General features: G+C 41.7%; 1 protein-coding gene across 1 annotated transcript in view; it reads right to left on the bottom strand.

Moving 5' to 3' along the window:
- LOC120928243 overlaps positions 1-26450 on the bottom strand; it is a 140913-nt gene that overhangs the window by 26655 nt on the left and 87808 nt on the right. The window contains exons 6-7 of the mRNA XM_040339351.1: positions 10248-10324; positions 6725-6853 (exon numbers count right to left, since the gene is read on the bottom strand). Coding sequence (XP_040195285.1) covers positions 6725-6853; positions 10248-10324 — 206 coding nt within the window. The remainder of the gene's footprint in view (positions 1-6724; positions 6854-10247; positions 10325-26450) is intronic.

The raw sequence follows: 26450 nt of genomic DNA, 5'->3' as shown, positions 1-26450 counted from the left end.
ATGTCCCAATACGTTTGATAATATAGTATATGTAGCATGATGGAGAGTTTTTCTTCTCATATGTCTTTTGTCAGCTGCAACCTTTTGGAAAATTATAGTTTGATCCAACAAGTAGCAAATAGCAACGGTTCTAGACTGTATATTGAAAACTACTATAATGTAATTTTAGAGCACCAACAACCCATTTAAATAATTTATGGTTTACAGATTTCCAGTCCTCCAACGGATGAATGTGGATGAATTCAGGAAAAATGAATTGGTGTGTTGCCCCTTCTCCTCTTTAGCACATGATAGTTTCCCCGGTATGGACCAGAAGGAAAGTTTTACTTCCATGATGCAGCTGGGGTTTCTTATATTTAAAAAAAGCTATCTTGTCAATCAGCATAGAGTAATGATAGATGACAAAAATACATACAGCATTTTTAAGAAAGTCTCCATTTTACCTGCTCCCTCCTTATATGCATGGGACACTTATGCTGCGTACACGATCATTTTTCAGCATGAAAAAAAAACTTTGTTTTTCAGCATGTTTAAAAAACGACGTTTTCCAACGTTATCATTAAAATGACGTTGCCCACACACCATCGGTTTTTAAAAATGATCTAGCAAAGCGCGGTGACATACAACACATACAACGGCACTATAAAGAGGAAGTTCCATTCGCCTTTGGGCTGCTTTAGCTGATTCCGTGTTAGTAAAGGACGATTTGCGCTTTTTTGTCTGTTACAGCGTGATGAATGTGCTTACTCCATTATGAACGGTAGTTTTACCAGAACGAGCGCTCCCATCTCATAACTTGCTTCTGAGCATGCGCAGATTTTTAACATTGTTTTAGCCCACACACGATCATTTTTTACAACCCGAAAAACGACATTGTTTAAAATAACGTAAAAAAATGCAGCATGTTCGAATTTTTTTTTGTCGTTTTTCAGAACCTGAAAAATTATGTAAAGCCCCCACACGATCATTTAAAATATTTTTTTTAAAAAACAACGTTTTTTTAATGCCTAAAAATGATCGTGTGTACGCGGCATTAGGCCTCACGTGCACGGGTATAAAAAAGGCTGCTTTTACAGGTGTACAGCATATTGTGTTATGCCTCTAAATCCAGTTCTATGTTAGCATATGAGGCCATGCACAACAGGCTTTTAGATCTGTATTTTAAGAGCAGCATTTAGAGACATTACAAAAAATGCACCAAAGCTGCGTTCAGATAGGTGCTTATAAGCATAATTTACATGTTTGAATGCATATAAACATGCGCGTATGAGCGTAAGTATTTCCAATGGCCAGAATAAATGAATATTCTAACCAGTAGAATGCTGTTAGGCTCAACTCTATACATACATAAAAACACACCCATATGCAAAATTAGAGGAATTTTTCTGCCAAGTTCTGGAAGAAAAATTCCAGCGTATTTGCAACATAAATTCATATGTCCATGTGTATGGGGCATTAATGTTCTTGGGTGACAATGCTCACTGTTTTGTGACTTTTTTTTGTAAACTGACCAAGTCCTTTAATGGTCATATTGCAAAGTGAGTTGCCTTGTGGGTTGTCTATTCCTTATACACAAGTCTAAATACCACAGCCCAAACTAGAATAGGTTAGTCTTGTAACAGAGCTGCCATTAGGCATGCGTCTGTCTAATTACCTGGCCATGCTGTATGAAAAACAGGGGGGCTCCTTGGCGAAACAGCCTCTTTAGTTAAAGCGGAGTTCCGGCCACAATTTCACGTTTTATATATAAATACCCCTGTAATACACAAGCTTAATGTATTCTAGTAAAGTTAGTCTGTAAACTAAGGTCCGTTTTGTTAGGTTGTTACAGCATTTAGACACTTTATAAAATAGAAATTGACTGGGGCCATCTTAAGTGTGGGCATCATGAAGCCAGACTGTATGACTTCCTGGATTTCAGCCTTGCAGATCTCGCACATGCTCAGTGCTGCACAAGCAGTGTAATAGGTTTCAGATCAGGTTTCAGATCAGGTTTCAGCACCTGTACTGTCCAAGTCACATGATTCTTCGAGACTGGGGAGTGCACAGACTCCTGGAAAGTTACACCCAATACATTCCCAGGAGTCTGTGCGGTGTAGGTTAGGAAGCTTAAGCACCTAGGTGCAGGAAGTGGGAAGATTAACTATTCTGCCTAGCAACAACACTTTGAAGGCATCTAAAAAAAAAAAAAAATTCTTAAAGGACTAATGACATTTTTTTAAAACTACTGATGTAATGTTATATTTATGGGTGGAACTCCACTTTAAGTATTCTTGTCATATTTTCTTTACCCTTATCTGTATCTGTTATTATCTTTAATAAATGTTGTACTTTTAAGTATTTGTGTGATCTCGCTTTGCAAATATGGAACACAACTCCAAAAAACGTGACAAAACACTCACTTACTGTATATATGAATACTGTATCAATGGACAAGGAGCATTAATAAAAAGTAGTATAGAGATCCGCTCTTAGTCAAAGAGAGAAGGCTGCAGCCCCCGCTAAAAAAGCTTCCAAGATTAGCTCTAAAAGTTATAAAAAGTGTCTCCGACGGTGTAGTACCAAAAAAACGTATTTATTAAAAATCAGCAGTTTATAGTATATAGTATATATACAGTATATATATATATATATATATATATATATATATATATATATATATATATATATATATATATAGTACAAAACACCAGATCCCAGACTGGCTAATATAATATGTCAAAATAAAATTATATGGCACAGTCCAAAGCAAGTCTGGGGAACACAGCATGCAGGACAAGGAGGACATTGTCACTCTAAGCCAGGAATCCTCAAACTATGGCCCTCCAGCTGTTGTAGAACTACACATCCCATGAGGCATTGTAACACACTGACATTCACAGACATGACTAGGCATTAAGGGAATTGTAGTTGCTGAACAACTGAAGGGCCGTAGTTTGAAGACCCATGCTCTAAGAGGTTCTACTAAATTAAACTAGAAACAGCTCCCCTCTCCTCATTTTCATACCATAGGGGAGGGGTTCTGTTGTCCTGAGAGTGAAACCAATTACAGTATAACTGATAAGATTGCAGCATAAGCAAGGAGCAGAACAAGAAGAAAAAAATCTCAGCCCTGACTCGTATAATCACATAATATAATTTTCTTCTTGTTCTGCGATTATATAGAGTCAGGGAGAACTCCTAACCCGACCTGCACCCTCAGTGGAATACACTGAATGGGGGACATAGATGCTGGAATGGGGACCCTTAAAATTAATGGCCTGGATGGAGTTAGCCTGAGGTTGCGATCACCTATCATTCATGGGCTTGTATGGTGTGTGGTGGCTGAGATTTTTTTTCTTTTTGTTCTGCAATTATATGGAGTCAGGGAGGACTCCTAGGCTGACCTGCACCCTCAGTGGAATACACTGAATGGGGGACATATATGCTGGAATGGAGACCCTAAAGTCAGCTTAGGTTCATGGACAAGGAGCATCAATTGACAAGTTATCAATTGACGAGATTTATGGCAGGAACAACATGTCTTTTTTGCCCTTATTGAACAGATAACAAAATGCCTTAAATCATATAGTTAACCTACTAAAATGAACTAAATAAGAAATGTTTGTTGTTAGGATTTACATACAAAAAGAAAAAGTTTGTTTTAGTGAGTTGGCTAGATATAATTTGAACCCCTTTGATAGGCTATTGTTTTGATGAGAAAAACAAATCAATAAAATTCCTGCTTAACACCAATCCCAATAACCGTGCCTGCTGCCTGACATTAACACACATTTTGATCTCATCTCACGGATAGTGAACTTGAGTGAAACCTGTGATGAGAGGAACATGAAGCTTGTCCTTGCAGATATCTACAGTAATTCTAAAACTGCTAGTTGTGGGCTGCATACTGATCCTCTTGCATTATTACTTTGATTACTTGATCAGATAAGGATTTATGTTTTCTCTTTGACTTTTCTGATCGGAATAATTGCTCCAAGTTTGTGACTTGGGAAGCCTTAAAGTCAAAGGGGCAGATTCACAGAGCAAGTACGCCGGCGTATCTACTGATACGCCGGCGTACTTTCAAATTTCCCGTGTCGTATCTTTAGTTTGAATCCTCAAACCAAGATACGACGGCATCTGGGTAAGATCCGACAGACGTACGGCTTCGTACGCCTTCGGATCGCAGATGCAATGCTTCGGCATCCGCTGGGTGGAGTTTGCGTCGTTTTCCGCGTCGGGTATGCAAATGAGCTTTTTCCGACGATCCACGAATGTATGCGCGGTCGTCGCATTCTCTTATGGCGTCTGTAGTCGGCTTTTTCCGGCGTATAGTTAAAGCTGCTATTTTGTGGCGTATAGATAGACTTGCCATGTTAAAGTATGGCCGTCGTTCCCGCGTCGAAATTTTTTTTTTTTTCTTTGCGTAAGTCGTCCGTGAATAGGGATGGACGTAAGTCACGTCTAAGGCCCCATACACACGAGAGGATCGATCGGCTGAAATTGATCCGCGGATCGGTTTCAGCGGATAGATCCGCTGGTGTGTACGATCCAGCGGATATTTATCCGCGGATATATTTCGGACCGACCGATTTCCAGCGGATAAAAATTTCTTAGCATGCTAAGAAATCTATCCGCTGGAATCGGCTCCAGCGGATCGATCCGGTGGTCTGTACAGACTCACCGTATCGATCCGTCCGAACCCATCCCTCCCATGCGTCGTAATGATTCGACGCATGCATGGATATCCTTATATGACATCGTCGCGCACGTCGCCGCGTCATCATCGCGGCGACAGCGTGACACGTCACCGCGGACGGAATTCCGCGGGGATTTTGATCTCCCGGTTAGTACAACCGTTTCCGCGGATAAATCCTCTTGTGTGTACCCGGCATGAGTTAAAAAAATGACGTCGTTGCGACGTCATTTAGCGCAATGCATGGCGGGAAATTTAGGAACGACGCATGCGCATTTCATTTGGCGCGGGGACGCGCTTCATTTAAATAAAACCCGCCCCCAACCCACCTAATTTCAAATACGCCGCCAGAAAAACACTACGCCGCCGTAACTTACGGCGCAAATTCTTCCTGGATTCAAATTTAAGCCAGGTAAGATACGGCGGCGTAGCGTATCTCTGATACGCTGCGCCTGTCCAATTGTATGTGAATCTGCCCCAAAGAGTCAGCATTACAACCAGTGAACTATAAGCAGCAAAACAATGGAAGCTCCAATATTTCTTTTATGATGGAATTATTGTAACCTGGCATAGTCTGACCACCTGTAGCCATTTTTGTTGACTATGACATGTCTAAACACAAATGGCTGTCCTAAGTGACTGTTCATGTTTGGAATATGGTGGAGAATTCCAGCACTGCCTTATCTAACCGGTCCAATTATTCATCTAATAAACCATGCCTCAGGCTTTGGCTTTTGCGCTACTGTAGCTCACAGTGCTAGCTTGTTGTCTGACCTAACTAATAAGGACAATTTCAGATAGTCCCCATCTATGGACACCTTGATGGATATAATTGAGGTACCCATAAATGTAAGAGGGTAGTTGAAAGATTCCTCCAGCATGAATCATTCTGTAGAACAATCACAGCATAAATGTGTACAATCGCACCAGGAAAGCATGTACTTTTTATGCCCTGTGCAAAAAATCCAAGCACCAGGTTTATTTCAGGGGAACAATAATGTCAGTCAGCTGCAGTCAACCATTCTGATTGATTTTTGCTCCAAGATTGGTTAAGATTGGTTAAATCAGCATTTTTGCACAGAAGAGGAATAGCCCGTAGGCATATGATAGTTTTTAGCTAAATGGGGTGACAATTATTTTATGCCTTGGGTACCTTCAGTGCAACCTCCACTAATGATTGTCAAATGCAGTATACACCAAGAGGTATATGATGACAGCATCTTTAAATAACCAATAATAAATTATAAATACAGATTTAATATAAAGACAAACACTACCAAATTAAAACGACAAAGGATTGTAAAAGTTTAGTTCATAAATACACAAACTGTTGACATGAATTGAAATAAATTAACTATGCTTATTTTGCATTGAAAGTAAATACATTTATTGCAATAAGAAAAATATTACATTTCCAGCATTCAGACTTATTCAGTAAGGCAAAGGTCAATGTGCAAAGACCAGTAAGCAACCAATCAAAAATCTTTTTAGTGATCTTGCTTAAGTATATTGAAATATGATTGATTACTACAGGTTACTGCACTTTATACACTGTAGATGATTTACTAGGAGTAGTGCATCAATTTGTAAAAATTATTTTCACTTACTTTAATGAATGAGGTGAAACTAGAAGAAAATCCCTTTGCAAAAAATATCCAATAGTGTGCAAGAAAAAATAAAAAAAACAATGTTTTGCTTGCACATGATTGCATGATTGAAGTCAGCACACCTTCCCCTTCATTAGGTAAGTGAAAATTAATTTTTCAAAGTGATAATGCACTACTACTTCAATAAATTAATCCTATTGTTTTTTTCTCTTTTCATTGATGTATTAAATAAAGCCTGTTTATCAGTCCCTGTATTGTAGGAGAAACAAGATAAAGATGTCTAATGTCACTAACCTCAAAGTAGTTTATATAAATGCACTCACATGAAATCCTTTGCTGCTTACCCAACCAATTTATTTTTTTAAAACAGTATTCTTTAGTGTTAAATGAATGTACAGAGCACAGCTGTCAGAATCAGTAAAAAACACTAGACTTTTACCATGCCAGAAGGTTCGGAAATTACTTGCTCTACTGATGGAAAAGGCTTCTTGGGCTTCAGGCAGAAGTCACAACTCACAAGATCTTCACTGACTTCTCTTAGGGGATATTCTTCAACACTTAAGGTAATCTAAAGAGAAAATATAGACGTAGTTTAGATACAACAGCAAAAGACAACATATAGAATAATTCAATATGTTTTCTATATTCGGATATATGTTCGGACTATAATTTACATACGTAAGACATTAAAATAGCAATAATACATTTTATGACAGCAATTTATATACCTCTGTGAGGGCAGTACAATCTCCAGGAGGTTCGAAATCACATTGAGGTGTGCCCAGCATCAGTTCTCACACCACGTACAGTGATTTCAAAATACTCTGTTAATTACTATTCTTCAATTTCAAAATGTATAAAGTCTTTGGAAAGCTCTACAGGATTGGTTGGCATGCTAACAATATTCTGGTAGGCAAATATAATATTATTGTCTAATTAAATGTGCTTATTATGCAGTAGCTGGTAGCCAATTCTAGAACCTTCAGGCTTAAGATACATTCAATTTAAAGTAAGTCATTTTGTAAACAGATTTCTAAAAAGAACACCTAAATGACAACACTATTGGGGGTCATGTAAATAGCCTTTTAATACCTCGTACACATGACCGGTTTTCCCGTTGGGAAAACTGCCATGAGAGCTTTTGGCCGGGAAAACCGGCTGTGTGTATGCTTGGATTTTAAGGGGAACTCCGCGCCAAAATAAAAAAAAATGGCGTGGGGTCCCCCCAAAAATGCATACCAGACCCTTTATCTGAGCACGCAACCTGGCAGGCCGCAGGAAAAGAGGGAGGGACGAGAGAGCACCCCCTCCTGAACCGTACCATGCCACATGCCCTCAACATGGGGAGGATGCTTTGGGGGACCCCCAAAGCCCCTTGTCCCCATGTTGATGGGGACAAGGGCCTCATCCCCACGACCCTTGCCCAGTGGTTGTGGGGGTCTGCGGGCAGGGGACTTATCGGAATTTGGAAGCCCCTTTAACAAAGGGGACCCCCATATCCCGGCCCCCCTGTATGTGAATTGATAAGGTGTACATTGTACCCCTATCATTTCACAAAAACAATTGTTAAAAAACACACAGACACAGCTTTATAAGTTCTTTATTAAAAAGACAAAAAAAGATTCCAGCGATGTCTCGATCTCCACTCCAGCGATGGAATCCAAATTTTGGTATCCAGCGATGGGTGATCTCCACACTCCAGCGATGATGTCCAGCGAGGAATACGCACATGATGCTGACTCCACCCTGGGAATGACTGCGGTGCCAGCCTGACAGCTCTTATGTAGCTGAGGGTGGGGCCACCAGTCAAGTGACCCCGCCCCCTCTGACGCAAGGGGAAACGCTGGGCTTTCCCAGTGATGTGGATTGGTGGTTCCGTTGCATCAGAGGGTGGCGGGGTCACCCATCCACGTCACTGGGAAAGCCTGGCGTGTCCCCTTTGCTTCAGAGGGGGGGGTAGGGTCACGTGAGGGGTGGCCCTGCCCTCAGCTACATAAGAGCTATCAGGCTGGCGCTGCGGTCATTCCCGGTCTCCGGTGGAGTCAGCATTGTGTGCGTGTTCCTCGCTGGACATCATCACTGGAGCGTGGAGATCACCCATCGCTGGATACCGAAAATGGATTCCATCGCTGAAGTGGAGATCAAGACATCGCTGGAATCTTTTTTTTCTTTAATTTTTTTTTATCTTTAATAAAGGACCTATAAAGCTGTGTCTCTTTTTTTTCGTGAAATGATAGGGATATTATTGGGATTCCTTCTCTCCTGCATATGAGCTAACATTGGAAGCATCACCAGGAACACAAGGGGACAAGGTATCGGCAGATTGCCGCACAGTGGCATACACTGTGAACGCTTTTTACCCCTAGAGGGGGTGGAGGATCTGGTAAATGCGGGCCATATAAGAGCACAGCTGGAGGGGTCACTGTGTGAAATACGCTAACAGAACTGCACTTGGCACAAGGCACTTTTGAAACTCAGCACTTTGACACAGAGATCACAGTTATTCACCCATTGTATATGGACTTTTATATACAGTATTAACACTTGTGCACAATTGGATTTTGTATGTCATTTATTATTAATATTTTAATTGTTATTTATATAATATCACTTTTATTACACGTATCACAGGATTGTATATTTAATATTTTTACTTATTTTTTTCACCAATATTTATGTTTTTATTAACGTAGCGCCATTTCTACTCCCTCCTTTACTCATCCATTATTCTACTTAGGTGGAATAAACACGTAGAGGCAGCTGCTTTATTAAATCCCCTGCTGGGCATCAAATCCCACATATATATATAATTTCCTCATTGGAATACATATTTTTCCACTGGCAATATATTTGTGGTTTCTATTACGCGGATTCATTCACTACCTCTCACAATGTAGCCCTTATCAATTCACATAGGGGGGGCCGGGATCTTGGGGTCCTCTTTGTTAAAGGGGGCTTCCAGATCGCGATAAACCCCCTGCCCGCAGACCCCAACAACCACCGGGCAAGGGTTGTGGGGATGAGGCCCTTGTCCCCATCAACATGGGGACAAGGTGCTTTGGGGGACCCCCAAAGCATCCTCCTCATTTTTTTTCATTTCGGCGCAGAGTTCCCCTTACAATCCATACCAGACCTGGATTTTTTTTGGGGAAGCCCACGTTATTTTTTTTATTATGCGGAGTAATCCTTAATATCCATACCAGACCTGAAGTGCCTGATATGGAATTTGGGGGGACCCCCACACATTTTTTTTTTTATTTTGGTTCCCTGCACAAAATGTCATTTTTTAAGGAAAAAAAAAGTAATTTAAAACTACTCCTGCTATTAATGAATTGTCGGGTCCCGGCAATACAGATAAAAGTCATTAAAAAAATGGAAATTACTTTTCTCTGTATTGCCGAGACTGACAATTCATGGATAGTTTTTAATTACTTTTTTCCTTTGAAATCACACTTTGTGCAGGGACAATTCCTAACACGGGAAACATGCGCTAATTTACATGCATACTTTATACACCCCCCAGGTGTGACATTTAAAAGAATATTTAACTTTTATTGTTTCACTTTAAGCATTATTAAAATCACTGCTCCCGAAAAAACTGACGTTTTTAAAACTTTTTTTTGCATTGATACATGTCCCCTGGGCCAGGACCCAGGTCCTCAAACACTTTTTAGGATAATAACTTGAAAATTGATCTTTAAAATTAGCACTTTAGAATTCTCCCATAGACTTTTACAGGGTGTTCCAGTGGCTTTTCGAAATTGCCGCGAACACCCCAAATTGTTCGCTGTTCGCCAATGTTCGAGTCAAACTCATGTTTGACTCAAATTCGAAGCTCATCCCTAATGAAGAGGATTAACCCCTTAGGTTCCACAGTGAGTATAACAAGCATGCTTTACTGCATATACAGACTGATTTTACTGTTGTGTATTTAGTAACACTTTAATAGTTTAGTGCTTTACCTCTGCTGATCCTGGATGCTCACCATCTTCTGAATCTACAGTCTTACTTTCTAAAGGGGTTTCAATAGTCACGGAATCTGCAAAAAAGAAAGGTTGACAACAATAGGTGGGCTGTCTACGTTTTTTACAGGCACATTTTATGTTTGCAGATCTTTACTTTAAAAGCAACAGCATAATGCTTTAGTAATATATTTAAATATTTTAATGTTTGTATCTACTTGATGACTATATTAGAATAGAAACCTAGATTGTGATATCACTCATCTTCTATTACTATAAACATCCTCCTGATTTCTGGAACTGTAGAACCATCTCTGGAATATTATCAGTATAAATCTGATCCCCTCTTTAATTTTCCCCAAAAGTAAAGAATTAAGCCCAATTAGTTACTATAAGCAACACATACAGTATGTTTATTTTTTTTTTTTTTTTAACATATATTAAAACAATAGAGAAGCAAAAACAAAATATCACATTCACCACAGGAAAGAGAACAGTAATAATAATAATGATAATACAATTAATAATGTATAAATAGTGATATGTCTAGTATTCTGTTAAGACCTTTCAGATAAAGAACGTTCAAATGTTTAGCCCAGAATGCTTCTCATCACCTTCATGTTGTGGTCTAGATATACATTTCACTTCCACTGGCTTGACCGAGTGTTTGGACCCAATTCCTAATTACTTGCATCATTTACACTATGCGTTAAAGACCAATGGGCACTCAATGCAATAAAAAACCTAAGTACTGTTACTTTTAAAGAAGCCCTAGAATGGGGTATTGACCACTTCAATACCGGGCATTTTCACCCCCTTCCTGCCCAGGCCAATTTTCAGCTTTCAGCACTGTCATGCTTTGAATGACAATTGCACGGTCGTGCGATGTGGCTCCCAAACAAAATTGTCCTTTTTTCCCCAAAAAATATAGCTTTCTTTTGGTGGTATTTGATCATCTCTGCAGTTTCTATTTTTTGCGCTATAAACAAAAAAGGACTGACAATTTGGAAAAAAAAACACAATATTTTTTCCTTTTTGCGATAATAAATATCCCAATAAAATGTTTTTTCTCAGTTTAGGCCGATATGTATTTTTCTACATATGACACTATTTTGGGACCATTCACATTTATACAGCGAACAGTGCTATAATTATGTACTGATTACTGTATAAATGTGACTGGCAGGGAAGGGGTTAACACTAGGGGGCGATCAAGAGGTTAAATATGTTCCCTAGGGAGTGATTCTAACTCAGGGGGTAGGTGACCGATTAGGGTGTCCCTATTTACAAGGGACACACCATCCGTCTCCTCTCCCTGACAGGATGTGGATCTCTGTGTTTACACACAGAGATCCATGTCCCTGACTCTGTAACTGCCGATCGTGATCACCTGGCGGACATCGTGGCCACCAGGCACGCGCATCGACACCGGCGTGACGTGGCGGGCGTGTGCCCCCTGTCGGCTGGGAGGCTCGAGGACGTCATATGACGTCCACGCAGGATGGCAGAACCACCTGCTGGACGTCATATGACAATTGCCAGTATTGAAATGGTTAATACTTGTATCAGAATGTTATAAATCGGAACTGTACATTATAGCAAGCTTTATTTCTTTATTTCTCTACTTGTACTCTGTGCAATATATTTAAAGGACCAATATCTTCTCTATTATGGTATCTCTTTAATAATAGGGTCTATTATTATTCCTGGACAAATAACTTATCTTAAAACAATTTCAAATGTGTGCTGTGCAACCTCTGTACTTAAAATGTTATGTATGCTGACTTGCTGTGCTCAATATGTCTCCTCAAAAACACCCAAACCTAGTTTTTTTTTGGCCTAATCAGAAACAATGGGCCAGATTCACAAAAGAGATACGACGGCGTATCTCCTGATACGCCGTCGTATCTCTGTGTTAGGGCCGTCCTAACTATGCGACTGATTCATAGAATCAGTTACGCATAGCTAGCCCTAAGATCCGACAGGTGTAATTGAATTACACTGTCGGATCTTAAGGATGCAATTCTAGGCCGGCCGCTAGGTAGCGAGGCCATTGCGGTCGGCGTAGAATATGCAAATGAATACTTATGGCGATCCCCGAACGTCCGAGCTGCCCGTCGATCTAACTGTACGTTGTTTCCGTAGAGTTACGCCGCATAAAATTAGGACTACCTCCTAGGTGTCCTAAGCCATGTTAAGTATGGCCGTCGTTCCCGCGTCGAAATTTTAAAAACAACGTTGTTTGCGTAAGTCGTCCGTGAATGGCGCTGGACGCCATTTACGTTAACGTCAAAACAAATGACGTCCGTGCGACGTCATTTAGCGCAATGCACGTCGGGTAATTTACCCGACGGAGCATGCGCAGTATGTTCGGCGCGGGAACGCGCCTAATTTAAATGGTGCCCGCCCCATTTGAATTGGGCGGGCTTGCGCCGAGCGCATTTACGATACACCGCCGCAAGTTTACAGGTAAGAGTTCTGAGAATCAGGCACTTACGCTGTAAACCTGTGGCGGTGTAACGTAAATCACATACGTTACGCTGCCCAGGAGCAACGTAATTCTATGTGAATCTGGCCCAATATTCTTAATTCAGGTGACCTAACTCTTTTGGTATTGCCCTGCTGATTGATTCTGCAACAAATCTAGTATTATCTAGAATTTAATTACATTCTGTAGGTGTCACAAATCAATTTGAACAGATGGGACCATCTACAACCCTGTAGGTTGAGAAAACGGCAAGCCACACAATCAGTATATAAATACCTAGGGAGGTGCACACTAATAGGTATTGTTTACTAAGTGTGCAATACAAAAAAACAATTTCCCCAGCACCAGTCCTGCTAGGCATCTAACTTCTAACAAATACAGTGGTCTCCCTCTTATGTATTTGTAAATATATAGGAACGCTGTTTGCTGTTTTATTTTTTTTATTTTTTTGGTATACATGAGAAACAGGTTTAATAAATCAACATTTCTATATAGCAGGTCTTTGACCTGTGGTACTTTGTTTTAGTTGCACCCTACTGACCATGAGAAGCCTTTAGCTGTACCGTGCATGTCTTGATCCATTGTGTGTTATTTTAGTATTGGGGAAAACTGGGTAAACTTAAAACTGGCCATAGATGGATAGAATATTTAACAAAAAGTCTTAGGAAAATTGGTCCGAAAAATATCAGAACATTAAAATGTTGTTCAAAAGATTTAATTTGCATTTAACATTTGATTTCGGAATGAAGGAACTTTACCGAATTAAAACCAAACACAGTTAGAAATTATTGTAGAGAAAAGGGAGGCTTGTGGTGGACCATACTGGCATCATATGTGCAACTGATAAACAGCCGATATTATAATTAAAAGATTTTTATTACAAAAATAGAAACATTCCATAACATTTACAATAAAATATTAGTTGTGACAACCATGAATCAACTTATCGTTGGCACATATTACCAACGATATATACAAAGTACCAATAATTGCGCAGTATGTGTAAACTCTACATGTCTCGCGGTTACTTGATGTCCGCTTCCTCAGGAGTCATACATAGGCGCATAATTTGTTGAAAGGTATGTACAAGGAATATGTCACGAAACTAAAAATAAACAAATAAACATTAATATCTTTATCTATACATTGTGAAAAATATATTGTTACAGTTCTATAGAAAAAAGTGCTGGTATATAACCATCACTAAAAGAACATCTCACAGTGGATGCTGTGTCAGGTAAGTGGCCAAGAGCCCGAACCATAAATGGTGAGATGTTCTTTTAGTGATGGTTATATACCGGCAGATGGTTGCACTTTTTTCTATAGAACTGTAACAATATACTTTCCACAATGTATATATAAAGATATTAATGTTTATTTGTTTATATTTAGTTTCGTGACATATTCCTTGTACATACCTTTCAACAAATTATGCGCCTATGTATGACTCCTGAGGAAGCGGACATCAAGTAACCGCGAAACATGAGACATGTAGAGTTTACATATACTGCGCAAGTATTGGTACTTTGTATATACCGTTGGTAATATGTGCCGATAAGTTGATTCATGGTTGTCACAACTGATATTTTATTGTAAATGTTATGGATTGTTTCTATTTTTGTAATAAAAACCTTTTAATTATAATATCGGCTGTTTATCAGTTGCACATATGATGCCATTATAGTCCACCACATACCTCCCTTTTCTCTACAATAATTTAATGGGACAAAGGCATCACTTTATAATATTGAAATGCACTTTACTATACTACAGTTAGAAATTAACAAATTTGAGATTTTTTTTCATCCTGCTCCTTTGAATTTTCTCAGAAAACTGAACAAATTGTTTTTAGAACATTCTTTTCATAGGAATTTTGGTTTAAAATTCTAACCATCTATGGCCAACTTAAGTAGACCTCCGTTTAATTTTTGCTGTATACTGTATGCCCCAATAGTAGTACTACCATAGATTAGAGAAACAATGCACCGATGCAAGTCTTCCGGACATGACATGCTTGCAAATGTTTTCATGTTTTTTTATTATGAATAAACAAAATATTGCCTGAAGAGACATTGATTATGTAACAGACAATCAAATGGACAGTGACAGTATATATAGTGCACAATGCAGTGTATACAGTGTGACAAAGTAACTGTATATATAATTATTTGTATTATCTTTATTTGTGTACAAATAGAAAGGCATTACATATAATAGATAGAACATGTACATATATAACAGCAAACCAAAAGGTTTGATTAGGGGATTCTCCTACCACGCAAGTAAAAATATACCATCCTCTCCACAGTTCCTCCTTCAGGTCACTGCACCCTGTACCACCTTGAGTAAAATCTATAGCAAGCCTTCTGTGTTTTAGAAGTGATGGAGGAGAATTTAGGGTTGTCCCGATACCACTTTTTTAGGACCAAGTACAAGTACCGATACTTTTTTTCAAGTAGTCGCCGATACCGAATACCGATACTTTTTTTAAATGTGTCCCCAAATGCAGCCATGTCCCCCACATATGCAGCCATGTCCCTCTAGCCATGTCCCCCACATATGCAGCCATGTCCCTCTAGCCATGTCCCTCACATATGCAGCCATGTCCCTCTAGCCATGTCCCTCACATATGCAGCCATGTCCCTCACATATGCAGCAATGTCCCTCTAGCCATGTCCCTCACATATGCAGCAATGTCCCTCTAGCCATGTCCCTCACATATGCAGCAATGTCCCTCTAGCCATGTCCCTCACATATGCAGCAATGTCCCTCTAGCCATGTCCCTCACATATGCAGCCATGTCCCTCTAGCCATGTCCCTCACATATGCAGCCATGTCCCTCACATATGCAGCAATGTCCCTCTAGCCATGTCCCTCACATATGCAGCAATGTCCCTCTAGCCATGTCCCTCGATGCGGCGGCGCGATGCGGCGGCAGCGGCGGGGGGGGAAAGGTGGGGGAAAGTATTCTATTTAGGTATCGGGGGTATTTGCGCGAGTACGAGTACTCCCGCAAATACTCGGTATCGGTCCCGATACCGATACTGGTATCGGTATCTGGACAACCCTAGAGGAGATGTTAGCTAATCTAGTGATTTTGGTGTTCTGACTTTCTGTCAGGCTGAACCCCAAGTCCCTCTTCCGCTCTCTGAGGAAGTATGGGTCAGTCTGCGATTCCAAGCTTAGAAGCAGTTTATTTGCTGATAAGAGGGCCTTAAAATCTGAATTTTACATTAAACACATTTTTCAAAATCTGTCAGCATTTCTACTGTCTTTCAGTTATGTCCCAAACTGTAAATGAAATGCTGCAACTGCATATACTTTAACTCCAGATATCCATTGGTCATGAGCCCTTTTGAATGGTGTAGGAGGTTCAGTGCATTATTCACTTTCAGCTTGCCACAGTGCACTTTCCCCATTCTCCCAAAGAATTATTTTGCACCAAGCTAAACTAAGGAAACACCCCTAAGCCCTCATGTACATTGATATATTAAAGTACTCATATGTGTAGCACCCTCTAGTGTACTATGGCTGTTAGTGTAGGTTTTGTAGTTGTTAGTGTAGGAAAATTTGCCATGGCTGAGCGCCAGGCCTGGGTTGAGTCTGCATCAGGGCTGAGTGACTCAGGGAGGTTGGATGGCTCAGCAAGCAGGATCCCTGATAACTTCCCCTAGTCTCTAGAACCTTGGAGAAGCTTCCAGAAGTAGAGGGTGGAGTCTAGGAGGAGCTGCCTTAAGTATTGATGAGGGCCCCAGCCAATCCCCAGCAAATAGGCTGGCAGGGGCAGGTACCTCATAAATACTCATGCGTCAAGCCAGCAGGGGCAGTCAGGTGGAAGATGGAGTAGGAGTGCTGAGGAGGCTGTTTATGGCTCTTGAAGATGCCCCCTAGTCTGTGAGGGGAGGTGACCTCGTCCTGGGGCTCGGGTGCTGGATGGACTCTGTACAAAACAGGGAAGAAATCCTTCCTGGAGGCATGGGAGCAAGAAGAGGACAGCAGGAGCAAGCCAACACTTCGAGAAGTTCTTTAGAGGAGTCAGCCAGGTGGGCTGGTGAGTAAATGTCAGTCTGGGAGGACTGTGAAGTAGCAGGAGGGCTAGTGAAATGGACAGATGCAGCCAAGCTGGCTGGCAGTGCATGAAAAGGTGGTGCTGGGATCAGTAGCCACAAGGCTGTAAGCTGGACACTAATTTTTTCTATTATATATTACAAAGGCTAACATGCAAAGACATTTAGAGTCCGAAAATAAAGCCAGATGTCCCCAGTAGCAGTGTCAAAAACGTCCATAAGGTCTAAAGGGTAAATAAAAGCAAAACCTTTTTTTCATTTTGAAAATAGTAAGTATAATCCCTATCAGTTTTGTTTTTTTTGCCATCAGTGTCCAATTGGGGAGATTTTTCCTTCACCTCATGCCCCATAGCCAAAACAGGAAGTGAGAGGTAATCCCTCCAAACTGAGGGAATCTCGGTATATCACAAAGGTCACCAGAATTGGTGTCCCCATTGGAAGATTTTCTTTCTATTACTGTTCTGTAATATAATTTGTGATTTTCTTTCATTTTCACTTTCGATATTAGTGGTAAACAGGACAAATAGAGGGAAGGGAGCACAAACAGCAATAAAAACTGTCAGGTGTTCTAATCCCTCTCCACTCTAACCAAAACTAAACAAAGTTACACTTTGATTAAAGGATACATAATAGAAACAGTGGTAGCGTTTTAACCTTTCCCTTAAAAGACCATAAAATAAAAAACTTAATTTAGTCGGAATGCATTTTCTAACATATTGCTAGAACTGAACTAGTTTATAGACATAACTCTAAAATTTGACATATAAAAGGAGTATTACTGTGAAATTGAATTGGAGTTCTATTGTACGGCCTTTGTAGTGTTGGCGTTCTTGAAGCTATGGGTCCAGGGACAAATATTTCTACTGCAGACTTCGCATTAAAAGAAAAGCAACTTTTGTTGAAGTGCTCAGGAACACAGCTTGTGTTTCTTTACTGTTAGCAGCACAATATTCAATGTTTTAATAGCTTGAGGTGCTTTAACAACAAGATGTGCTTTGAGAAAAATACCTAGTGTGTCTGTGAAAGAATAATGAATTGAAAAGAAAGCCTTATGAAAACAGAAGAATACAAGCTGTAATTAACATTTAAGCATGTACGCTGAAGAAAATGCGAGAACCAACATAATTTAATAAAAGATTTGTATGCACAAAAGAGTGAATCAAATTGTTCTATTTGCCGGATAAGTCCTGTATGAAGTGCACTAAATCAGAAGCAAATCACATTTCTTATACGGTTACAATAGTGTTGTCTGTAGTATTATGAATATTCTCATTCATATTTAATAAAAAAACGCAACTTTGATGTGTATTATCATTTTGCTTTGCACGCTTCTGCCCTTTAGCAATGAAGCCACTTAATTACAGCCCATCTCTCTCCCTCTGCTTCTAAGGTACATTAAGGTCTTCTTAGATACAGTGATGATTCCTTTTTTGTTCTTTGTCACATCCAACCACTCACTACATGTTGTGCGCCAGTTGTGCCAATGCTGGTATCACCACAATTAAAACATCCTCTCCTTCCTGGAAGTGATTACTAAACAAGAAGAAATGGTGATGCCACATGTTTAAATGGTGTGGGGTCTGGTTTGGAGCGGAGGGCGCAGCCCTGAAGTCCTGGGAGGAAAGACTGGCTAAGATGAGACAGAAGTTTGGACTTTGGAGCAACAGAGAACTTACCATCGAAGGAAAAACACTGGTACTCCGCAGCGAGATTCTCCCTGTGTTGCAGTACCTCGCCCAGGCCCCCCCCCCCCCCCCCGGGTCAACACCTGCAAGGCCATCACCAGGGCGGCGTTTCACTTCATCTGGGGCTCCAAAATGGACAGAGTAAAGCGGACTGTTATGTTCAAGGAACCTCTCAAGGGCGGTAAGGGCGTGCCTGACATTGCCACATTACTGAGGGTGTTCTTTGCCTGTAACTGCATCCGCAGGACTTTGGTTGACAGAACTGTGGACTCTGGCGGTAACTCCATGTCCCGTTTTTTCCTCCTGCCTCTTTGGAAGTCTCTTGGATGGGACAAATGGGACAGTTCCGTCCCCTACAACTGGGACACTCCATGGTATTACTTGGATACTTTCAAGTTCATCAAGGAGCTGGGGCTGCATGGAGTTAAGCCCGACTTGTGGAAGCCAAAAACTATCTACAAGTTGATCAGAGCATCGGACATCTTGGAGTCCGATGGAGTCGCAAAAACTGGCTGGATCCTTTAGCTGCCTAAAGGTCTGGGTCTTAAGTGGTTAACCACTTAAGACCCTGACCAAAATGCAGCTAAAGGACCTTGCCCCTTTTTGCGATTCGGCACTGCGTCGCTTTAACTGACAATTGCGCGGTCTGCGACGTGGCTCCCAAACAAAATTGGCGTCCCTTTTTCCCCACAAATAGAGCTTTCTTTTGGTGATATTTGATCACCTCTGCGGTTTTTATTTTTTGCGCTATAAACAAAAATAGAGCGACAATTTGAAAAAAATTCAATATTCTTTACTTTTTGCTATAATAAATATCCCCCAAAAATATATATATAAAAAAAAAATGTTTTCCTCAGCTTAGGCCGATACGTATTCTTCTACCTATTTTTGGTAAAAAAAAATCGCAATAAGCGTTTACGGTTTGTTTGTGCAAAATGTATAGCGTTTACAAAATAGGGGATAGTTTTATTGGATTTTTATAAAAAAAAAATTTTTTACTACTAATGGCGGCGATCAGCGATTTTTTTTGTGACTGCGACATTATGGCGGACACTTCAGACAATTTTGACACATTTTTGGGACCATTGTCATTTTCACAGCAAAAAATTATTAATGGAGTTAACCATTAGGGGGCTCTGTTGGGGTTATGTGTTCCCTGAAGTGTGTTTACAACTGTAGGGGGGTGTGGCTGTAGGAGTGACGTCATCGATTGTGTCCCCCTATAAAAGGGATGACACGATCGATGCAGCCGCCACAGTGAAGAACGGGGAAGCCGTGTTTACACACGGCTCTCCCCATTCTTCAGCTCCGGGGACCGATCGCGGGCCTCCAGCGGCGATCGGGTCCGCGGGTCCCAGTCACGGAGCTTCAGACCGGGTCGCGGCCACGCCCGCGACCCACGGCTGGGTACTAGTACAGGACGTACCTGTACGTACATGTGCCCAGCCGTGCCATTCTGCTGACGTATATGTGCAGGAGGCGGTCCTTAAATGGTTAATGATGCTTAAAGTAAAAAAAAAAAAAAATTCCTTTAAATATCCTACCTGCTGGGTGTCTATAGTATGCCTGTGAGGTGGCACGTGTTTAGAACTGTCCCTGGACAAAATGAGATTACTATAAGAAAAAAGTAATTTATAACTGCTTGCGGCTTTAATGTAATGTCTGGTTCCTGCAATATGGATGAAAATCATTGAGAAAAATAGCATGAGTTTCCCCCCACTCCCCCCAGGTCATTACAAGCCCCTTTGGCCCTATATACTTTGAACAGCATTATACAGGCGGTGAAAACAAGACAGGCACTGTAGGTTTGTTGTTAAGTAGAATGTTTGTAATTTTGAACTGGTACTTTTTTAAAGTGTAGCTCCAGCCAAAAAAACTATTTTTAAGCTTTTCTGAAAACATAGAGAAGGGTTATCACCCCTGTAAACATTTGTTTTGCTGTCTGTGTGCATCTGTTCAGAAGATTGCAATTCACTTTCTGTCCCAATGACAAATGATGTTTTGAAAATTTGGGTTTTTTAGTGAAACAAGGATTGGTGATAAAGCATCAGTGGACAGGAGACACCTCTTACAGAAGAGAATTTCCCTTCCTAGGGGTAGATTTCCTCTCACTTCCTGTTGTCTCCTTCCGTTTGCAAGTATGAGTCATTTGTAAGTTGGATGTTTGAAAGTAGGGGCCTGCCATATATACTCTGCAGAAATTTGGGCCCTAGGTGTTGGTATTGCCACAACACTGTAAGCCCTCACAGTTAGTCTTGGTGGGCGCTGAAACGCCCTGCTGTGTGAACTATTATATCAAGAATTGTAATTACATGCCATTGTTGAACAGTGATAGAAAAATTGGGCCTTCGATGCTGGCGCTGGTGCCACAACTCTGTAAGCCCTCACAGTTACTCTTGGTGGTCACAGGAATGGGCCCTGCTGTGAAATATTAGATCAAGAATTGTAATTACATGCCCCTGTTGAACAGGGGCTGAAAAATTGGGCCTTTGTTGGTGGTGGTGCTGGTGCCACAACACTGCAACCCCTCACAGAAACTGTAGTTGGAGCGCAGGAATGAGCCCGCTGCAAAGTATTGCATCAAAAATTGTAATTACACGCCCCTGTTAAACAGGGGCAGAAAAATTGGGCCTTAGCCACTGGTGGCGGTGCCCAGAAACAAAAATGTTCTTACAGGCTATCAGCATGATCATTGAGGAGGAAAAGGATAGTCACTCAGAAAGCATAACAGTATAGTCACTCAGCATAGGCAGTCTTGAAGGGATCTGACATTTAAAAAAAAAAATATTCAGTTACATCAGCCTGATCCAAGCCTGATTCATTTTTATGAAGGTCAGTCGATCGACCGAGTCGTTGGAGAGGCGCACCCTGTGATCAGTTACAAAGCCTCCAGCAGCACTGAATGTGCGTTCTCAAAGAACGCTGGATGCAGGACAGGCCAGTAGCTCAATTGCGTACTGTGCAAGCTCTGGCCAGTAATCCATCCTCAAGACCCAGTAAGACAGAGGATTTTCGGTGGGAAAGGTGTCCAAGTCTGATCTTGCCCCTAGGTATTCCCGCACCATGTAAAACAGACGCTGGCGATGGTTGCTAGAACCGGTCATACCTTGGGCCTGCGGCCACCTTCTCCAACGCTCCTCCTGTGACTGACCGAAGCCTCAGCAACACGTTGTCCAGGACCTGGATTTTGTAACCCCCCAGTCTCTGGGAAGGCTTTGCACAGACCTTTCTGCAAGGCCTCCCGAAGATGTTTCATCTTCTGCTCCCTCTGCGCCGGCAAGATAAGGTCTGCAACCTTATTCTTGTAACATGGATCAAGGAGAGTTGCCAGCCAGTAATGATCCCTCTCCTTGATGGCACGAATACGCGGATCCTTCTGCAGGCTTTACAGGATCAGCAGTTTGCACCTAAAGCTACTACAGAGGACACGGGCAGTACACACCAAGTAGCTTTAGGTGCAAACTGCAGAGGACAAAGGCAGTACACACACTACATAGCTTTAGGTGCAAACTGCAGAGGACACAGGCAGTACACACCAAGTCGCTTTAGGTGCAAACTAAGAGGGCCTGTCATGGCTCTATACATGCATATAGGCGTATAAAAGGACCTGCCATGGCTCTATACATGTATCCAGGAGTATAAAGGGACCTGTGAATTGCCGGCGGCCACAATGTCTTTTGCGCAAACTAATCAATGTACGCTAATTGTGTTGTTTTTTTTGTACCAAAAATATGTAGAAGAATACATATTGGCCTAAACTGAAGAAAATAGTTTATTTTTCTAAATTTTGGGGATATTTATTATAGCAAAAAGTAAAAAAGCTAGCACAATCACCTGCCTGCCAGTAAATTAGGAATAGCTGATCTAGCTAAACCATACAGTGTATAAATATATGGGATGCATATATATCCTCTACACACTGTGGGCCAGATTCACAAAGAGATACGACGGTGTATCTACAGATACACCATCGTATCTCTGATGTAAACTGGTCCTATCTATGCGCCTGATTCATAGAATCAGATACGCATGGATAGGGCTAGATCCGACAGTGTTACACTGTGTTACACTGTCGGATCTATTTTTAAATTTAAAAATGGCGCCGGTGGCGTTCCCGCTGATTTACAAGAAATAATATGTAAATCAGCGAGATACGCAAATTCACGAACGTACGCGGACCCGACGCAGTCTTCTTACGACGTTTCCGTAGCGTACTTACCCTTTCTTTTATCAGGCGCAGCCAATGTTAAGTATAGCCGGCGTTCCCGTGTCGAATTTGAATTTTTTAACGTCGTTTGCGTAAGTCGTTCTCGAATACGGACGGACGTCGTTTACGTAAGCGTCGCAACCACTGACGCCCTAGCGACGTCAGTGGGAGCAATGCACGCCGGGAAATTTCGCGGACGGCGTCTGCGCATTTAAATCGGCGCGGGAACGCGCCTGATTTAAATATGACACTCCCCTAGCCGCGGAATTTGAATTCCGCTGGGGGATTTAGGATCCGCCGTCGCAAGTTTGGAGGTAAGTGGTTTGTGAATTAGCCACTTGCCTCCTAAACTTGCGGGAGCGGATCTTAATTCACGTAGATCGAGCGGATCTATAGATCCGCTGAGCTACGTGAATCTGGCCCTGGAACTTTAACTGACTAGCCTGCCTGCTCTATCTACCTAGAAACAATTACACTGTCTCTCTCTTTCTCTGTCTGTCTTTAACCACCGCCGCAACACACTACACAAGGCCGACCTGCAGGCGGCCTTTTATAGTGTGGGGCGTGTACTAAACCCCCTGAGCCATAATTGGCCAAAGCCACTCTGGCTTTGGCCAATTATGGCTCTCCGTTTTTTGTGCGCTGTGATTGGCCAAGCATGCGGGTCATAGTGCATGCTTGGCCAATCATCAGCCAGCAATGCACTGCGATGCCGCAGTGAATTATGGGCCGTGACGCGCCACTCGAATTTGGCGCGAATGGCCCGTAACGTTCATATTTCGATGAACATACGATGTTCGAGTCAACATGGGTTCGACTCGAACCTTGAAGCAGATGAGCTACAGTAGCATAAGTCCACACCAGGTGCCACTCCTGTCAGCTCAGAACAGTAAATCTAGGCAACAATTCGCACAGGTTTACCTAAATTGGACAATAGAAGATTGAAAAAACTTTGCCTGGTCTGATGAGTCTCGATTTTAGTTGCGACATTCAGACAATAGGCTCAGAATTTGGTATAAACAACATCCTGCCTTGTATCAACGGTTCATGCTGGTGGTCTAATGGTGTGGTGATATTTTCTTGGCACACTTTGGGTCGCTTAGTTACAATTGAGCATTGTTTAAATCCTACCTAGTATTGTTGCTGACCATGTCCATGCCAACACTGATGTGGATGCAAGGATTATTAGTACTATTTTTGTTATATAAGAATATATGGCGGGTGACATTAAAGTTCCCCGTCTGTGTGAGCGTGGCCAGCTGTCACTGCCGTGATTGAGCCGCGCACACACACACAAACACAGGGCACTTAGCGGGTGGTGTGAGCGTGTGATCAGAGGGGGATCCTCCCTCCCCACCCCTGTCCTCCCCTCCCCTTTCTCACTCCTCCCTTGTAACTTACCCACATCCCCTTCCCTGCCATCCATCGGGGTGGGGGGGGGGGGAGAAATCAGAATAAGGAAGACGGAGCCCGGGAGTGAAGACAAGTCTCACAGATTGCGGCTCCTCTGATCTGCCTGGCAGAATAGAGCTTTGTGTCCTCCTCTTCCTCCCATTGCCTGGAGTTGTTCTTTTTCTTTTCCCTACTCCACCCCTGCACTCACTGCTGCCCCGAGGCCTGGCCTCAGTGGCCTTGTCGGGAATCCGGCCCTGTGTCCATCCCTTTATGACTACAGTGTATCCACCTTCTGATGGCTCCTTCCAGCAGGATAATGCACCACGCAGGGCCGGCCCTATGATGGGACCGGGTGGTACCATGGGTACCAGGCAGCACTTTTAGGGGGCAGCATACTGATGCCCTGCAGCCCGTTCCGCCACCCAAATAAAATTGATGTCCTTTTTTTCCCACAAATAGAGCTTTATTTTGGTGATATTTGATCACCGCTGCGGTTTTTATTTTTTGTGCTATAAATATATATATTTTTTACTTTTTGCTATAATAAATATCCCCAAAATTTAGAAAAATAAACTATTTTCTTCAGTTTAGGCCAATATGTATTCTTCTACATATTTTTGGTACAAAAAAAACAACACAATTAGCGTACATTGATTAGTTTGCGCAAAAGACATTGTGGCCGCCGGCAATTCACAGGTCCCTTTATACTCCTGGATACATGTATAGAGCCATGGCAGGTCCTTTTATACGCCTATATGCATGTATAGAGCCATGACAGGCCCTCTTTATACATCTATAGAGCCATGACAGGCCCTCGTTATACTCCTTTATACATGTATAGAGCCATGACAGGTCCTCTTTATACCCCTATATACATTTATAGAGCCATGGCAGGTCCTCTTTATATTCCTTTACATGTAAAGAGTCTCGACAGGTCCTCTATATACATGTATAGAGCCATGACAGGTCCTCTTTATACATCTATAGAGCCATGACAGGCCCTCGTTATACTCCTTTATACATGTATAGAGCCATGTCAAGTACTCTTTATAGTCCTATATACATTTGTAGAGCCATGACAGGTCCTCTTGACATTCCTTTACATGTAAAGAGTAATGACAGGTCCTCTTTATACTCTTTTATACATGTATAGAGCCATGACGGGTCCCCTTTAGTTATCATGATATAAAATAACGAATGTGGGGGCCTTTTGGTTGGCGTGTTTTTTTTTCTGGGGGGGCAGCATTTCATTCTTGGTCCCAGGCAGCATCATGTCTTCGGCCGGCACTGGCACCATGTCACAAAGCTTAAGAGATCTCAAACTGGTTTCTTGAACATGACAATGAGATCACTTTACTCCAATGACCTCCACAGTCACCAGGTCTTAATCCAATAGAGCACTTTTGGCATGTGGTAGAACGGAAGATTTGCATCATGGTTGCAGCCGACAACCAACCTGATACTAGCAAGGTGTACCTAATGAAGTGGCTGTACACAGGCAGTACACACCAAGTAGCTTTAGGTGCAAACTAAGAGGGCCTGTCATGGCTCTATACATGCATATAGGCGTATAAAAGGACCTGCCATGGCTCTATACATGTATCCAGGAGTATAAAGGGACCTGTGAATTGCCGGCGGCCACAATGTCTTTTGCGCAAACTAATCAATGTACGCTAATTGTGTTGTTTTTTTTGTACCAAAAATATGTAGAAGAATACATATTGGCCTAAACTGAAGAAAATAGTTTATTTTTCTAAATTTTGGGGATATTTATTATAGCAAAAAGTAAAAAAGCTAGCACAATCACCTGCCTGCCAGTAAATTAGGAATAGCTGATCTAGCTAAACCATACAGTGTATAAATATATGGGATGCATATATATCCTCTACACACTGTGGGCCAGATTCACAAAGAGATACTACGGTGTATCTACAGATACACCATCGTATCTCTGATGTAAACTGGTCCTATCTATGCGCCTGATTCATAGAATCAGATACGCATAGATAGGGCTAGATCCGACAGTGTTACACTGTGTTACACTGTCGGATCTATTTTTAAATTTAAAAATGGCGCCGGGGGCGTTCCCACTGATTTACAAGAAATAATATGTAAATCAGCGAGATACGCAAATTCACGAACGTACGCGGACCCGACGCAGTCTTCTTACGACGTTTCCGTAGCGTACTTACCCTTTCTTTTATCAGGCGCAGCCAATGTTAAGTATAGCCGGCGTTCCCGCGTCGAATTTGAATTTTTTAACGTCGTTTGCATAAGTCGTTCTCGAATACGGACGGACGTCGTTTACGTAAGCGTCGCAACCACTGACGCCCTAGCGACGTCAGTGGGAGCAATGCACGC

Source organism: Rana temporaria, chromosome 2 (genome assembly GCF_905171775.1).
Source record: "Rana temporaria chromosome 2, aRanTem1.1, whole genome shotgun sequence".
Classification (NCBI taxonomy): Eukaryota; Metazoa; Chordata; class Amphibia; order Anura; family Ranidae; genus Rana; species Rana temporaria.
The sequence above is the reverse complement of the archived record's forward strand: the minus strand, read 5'-3'. Positions and strand labels throughout refer to the sequence as shown.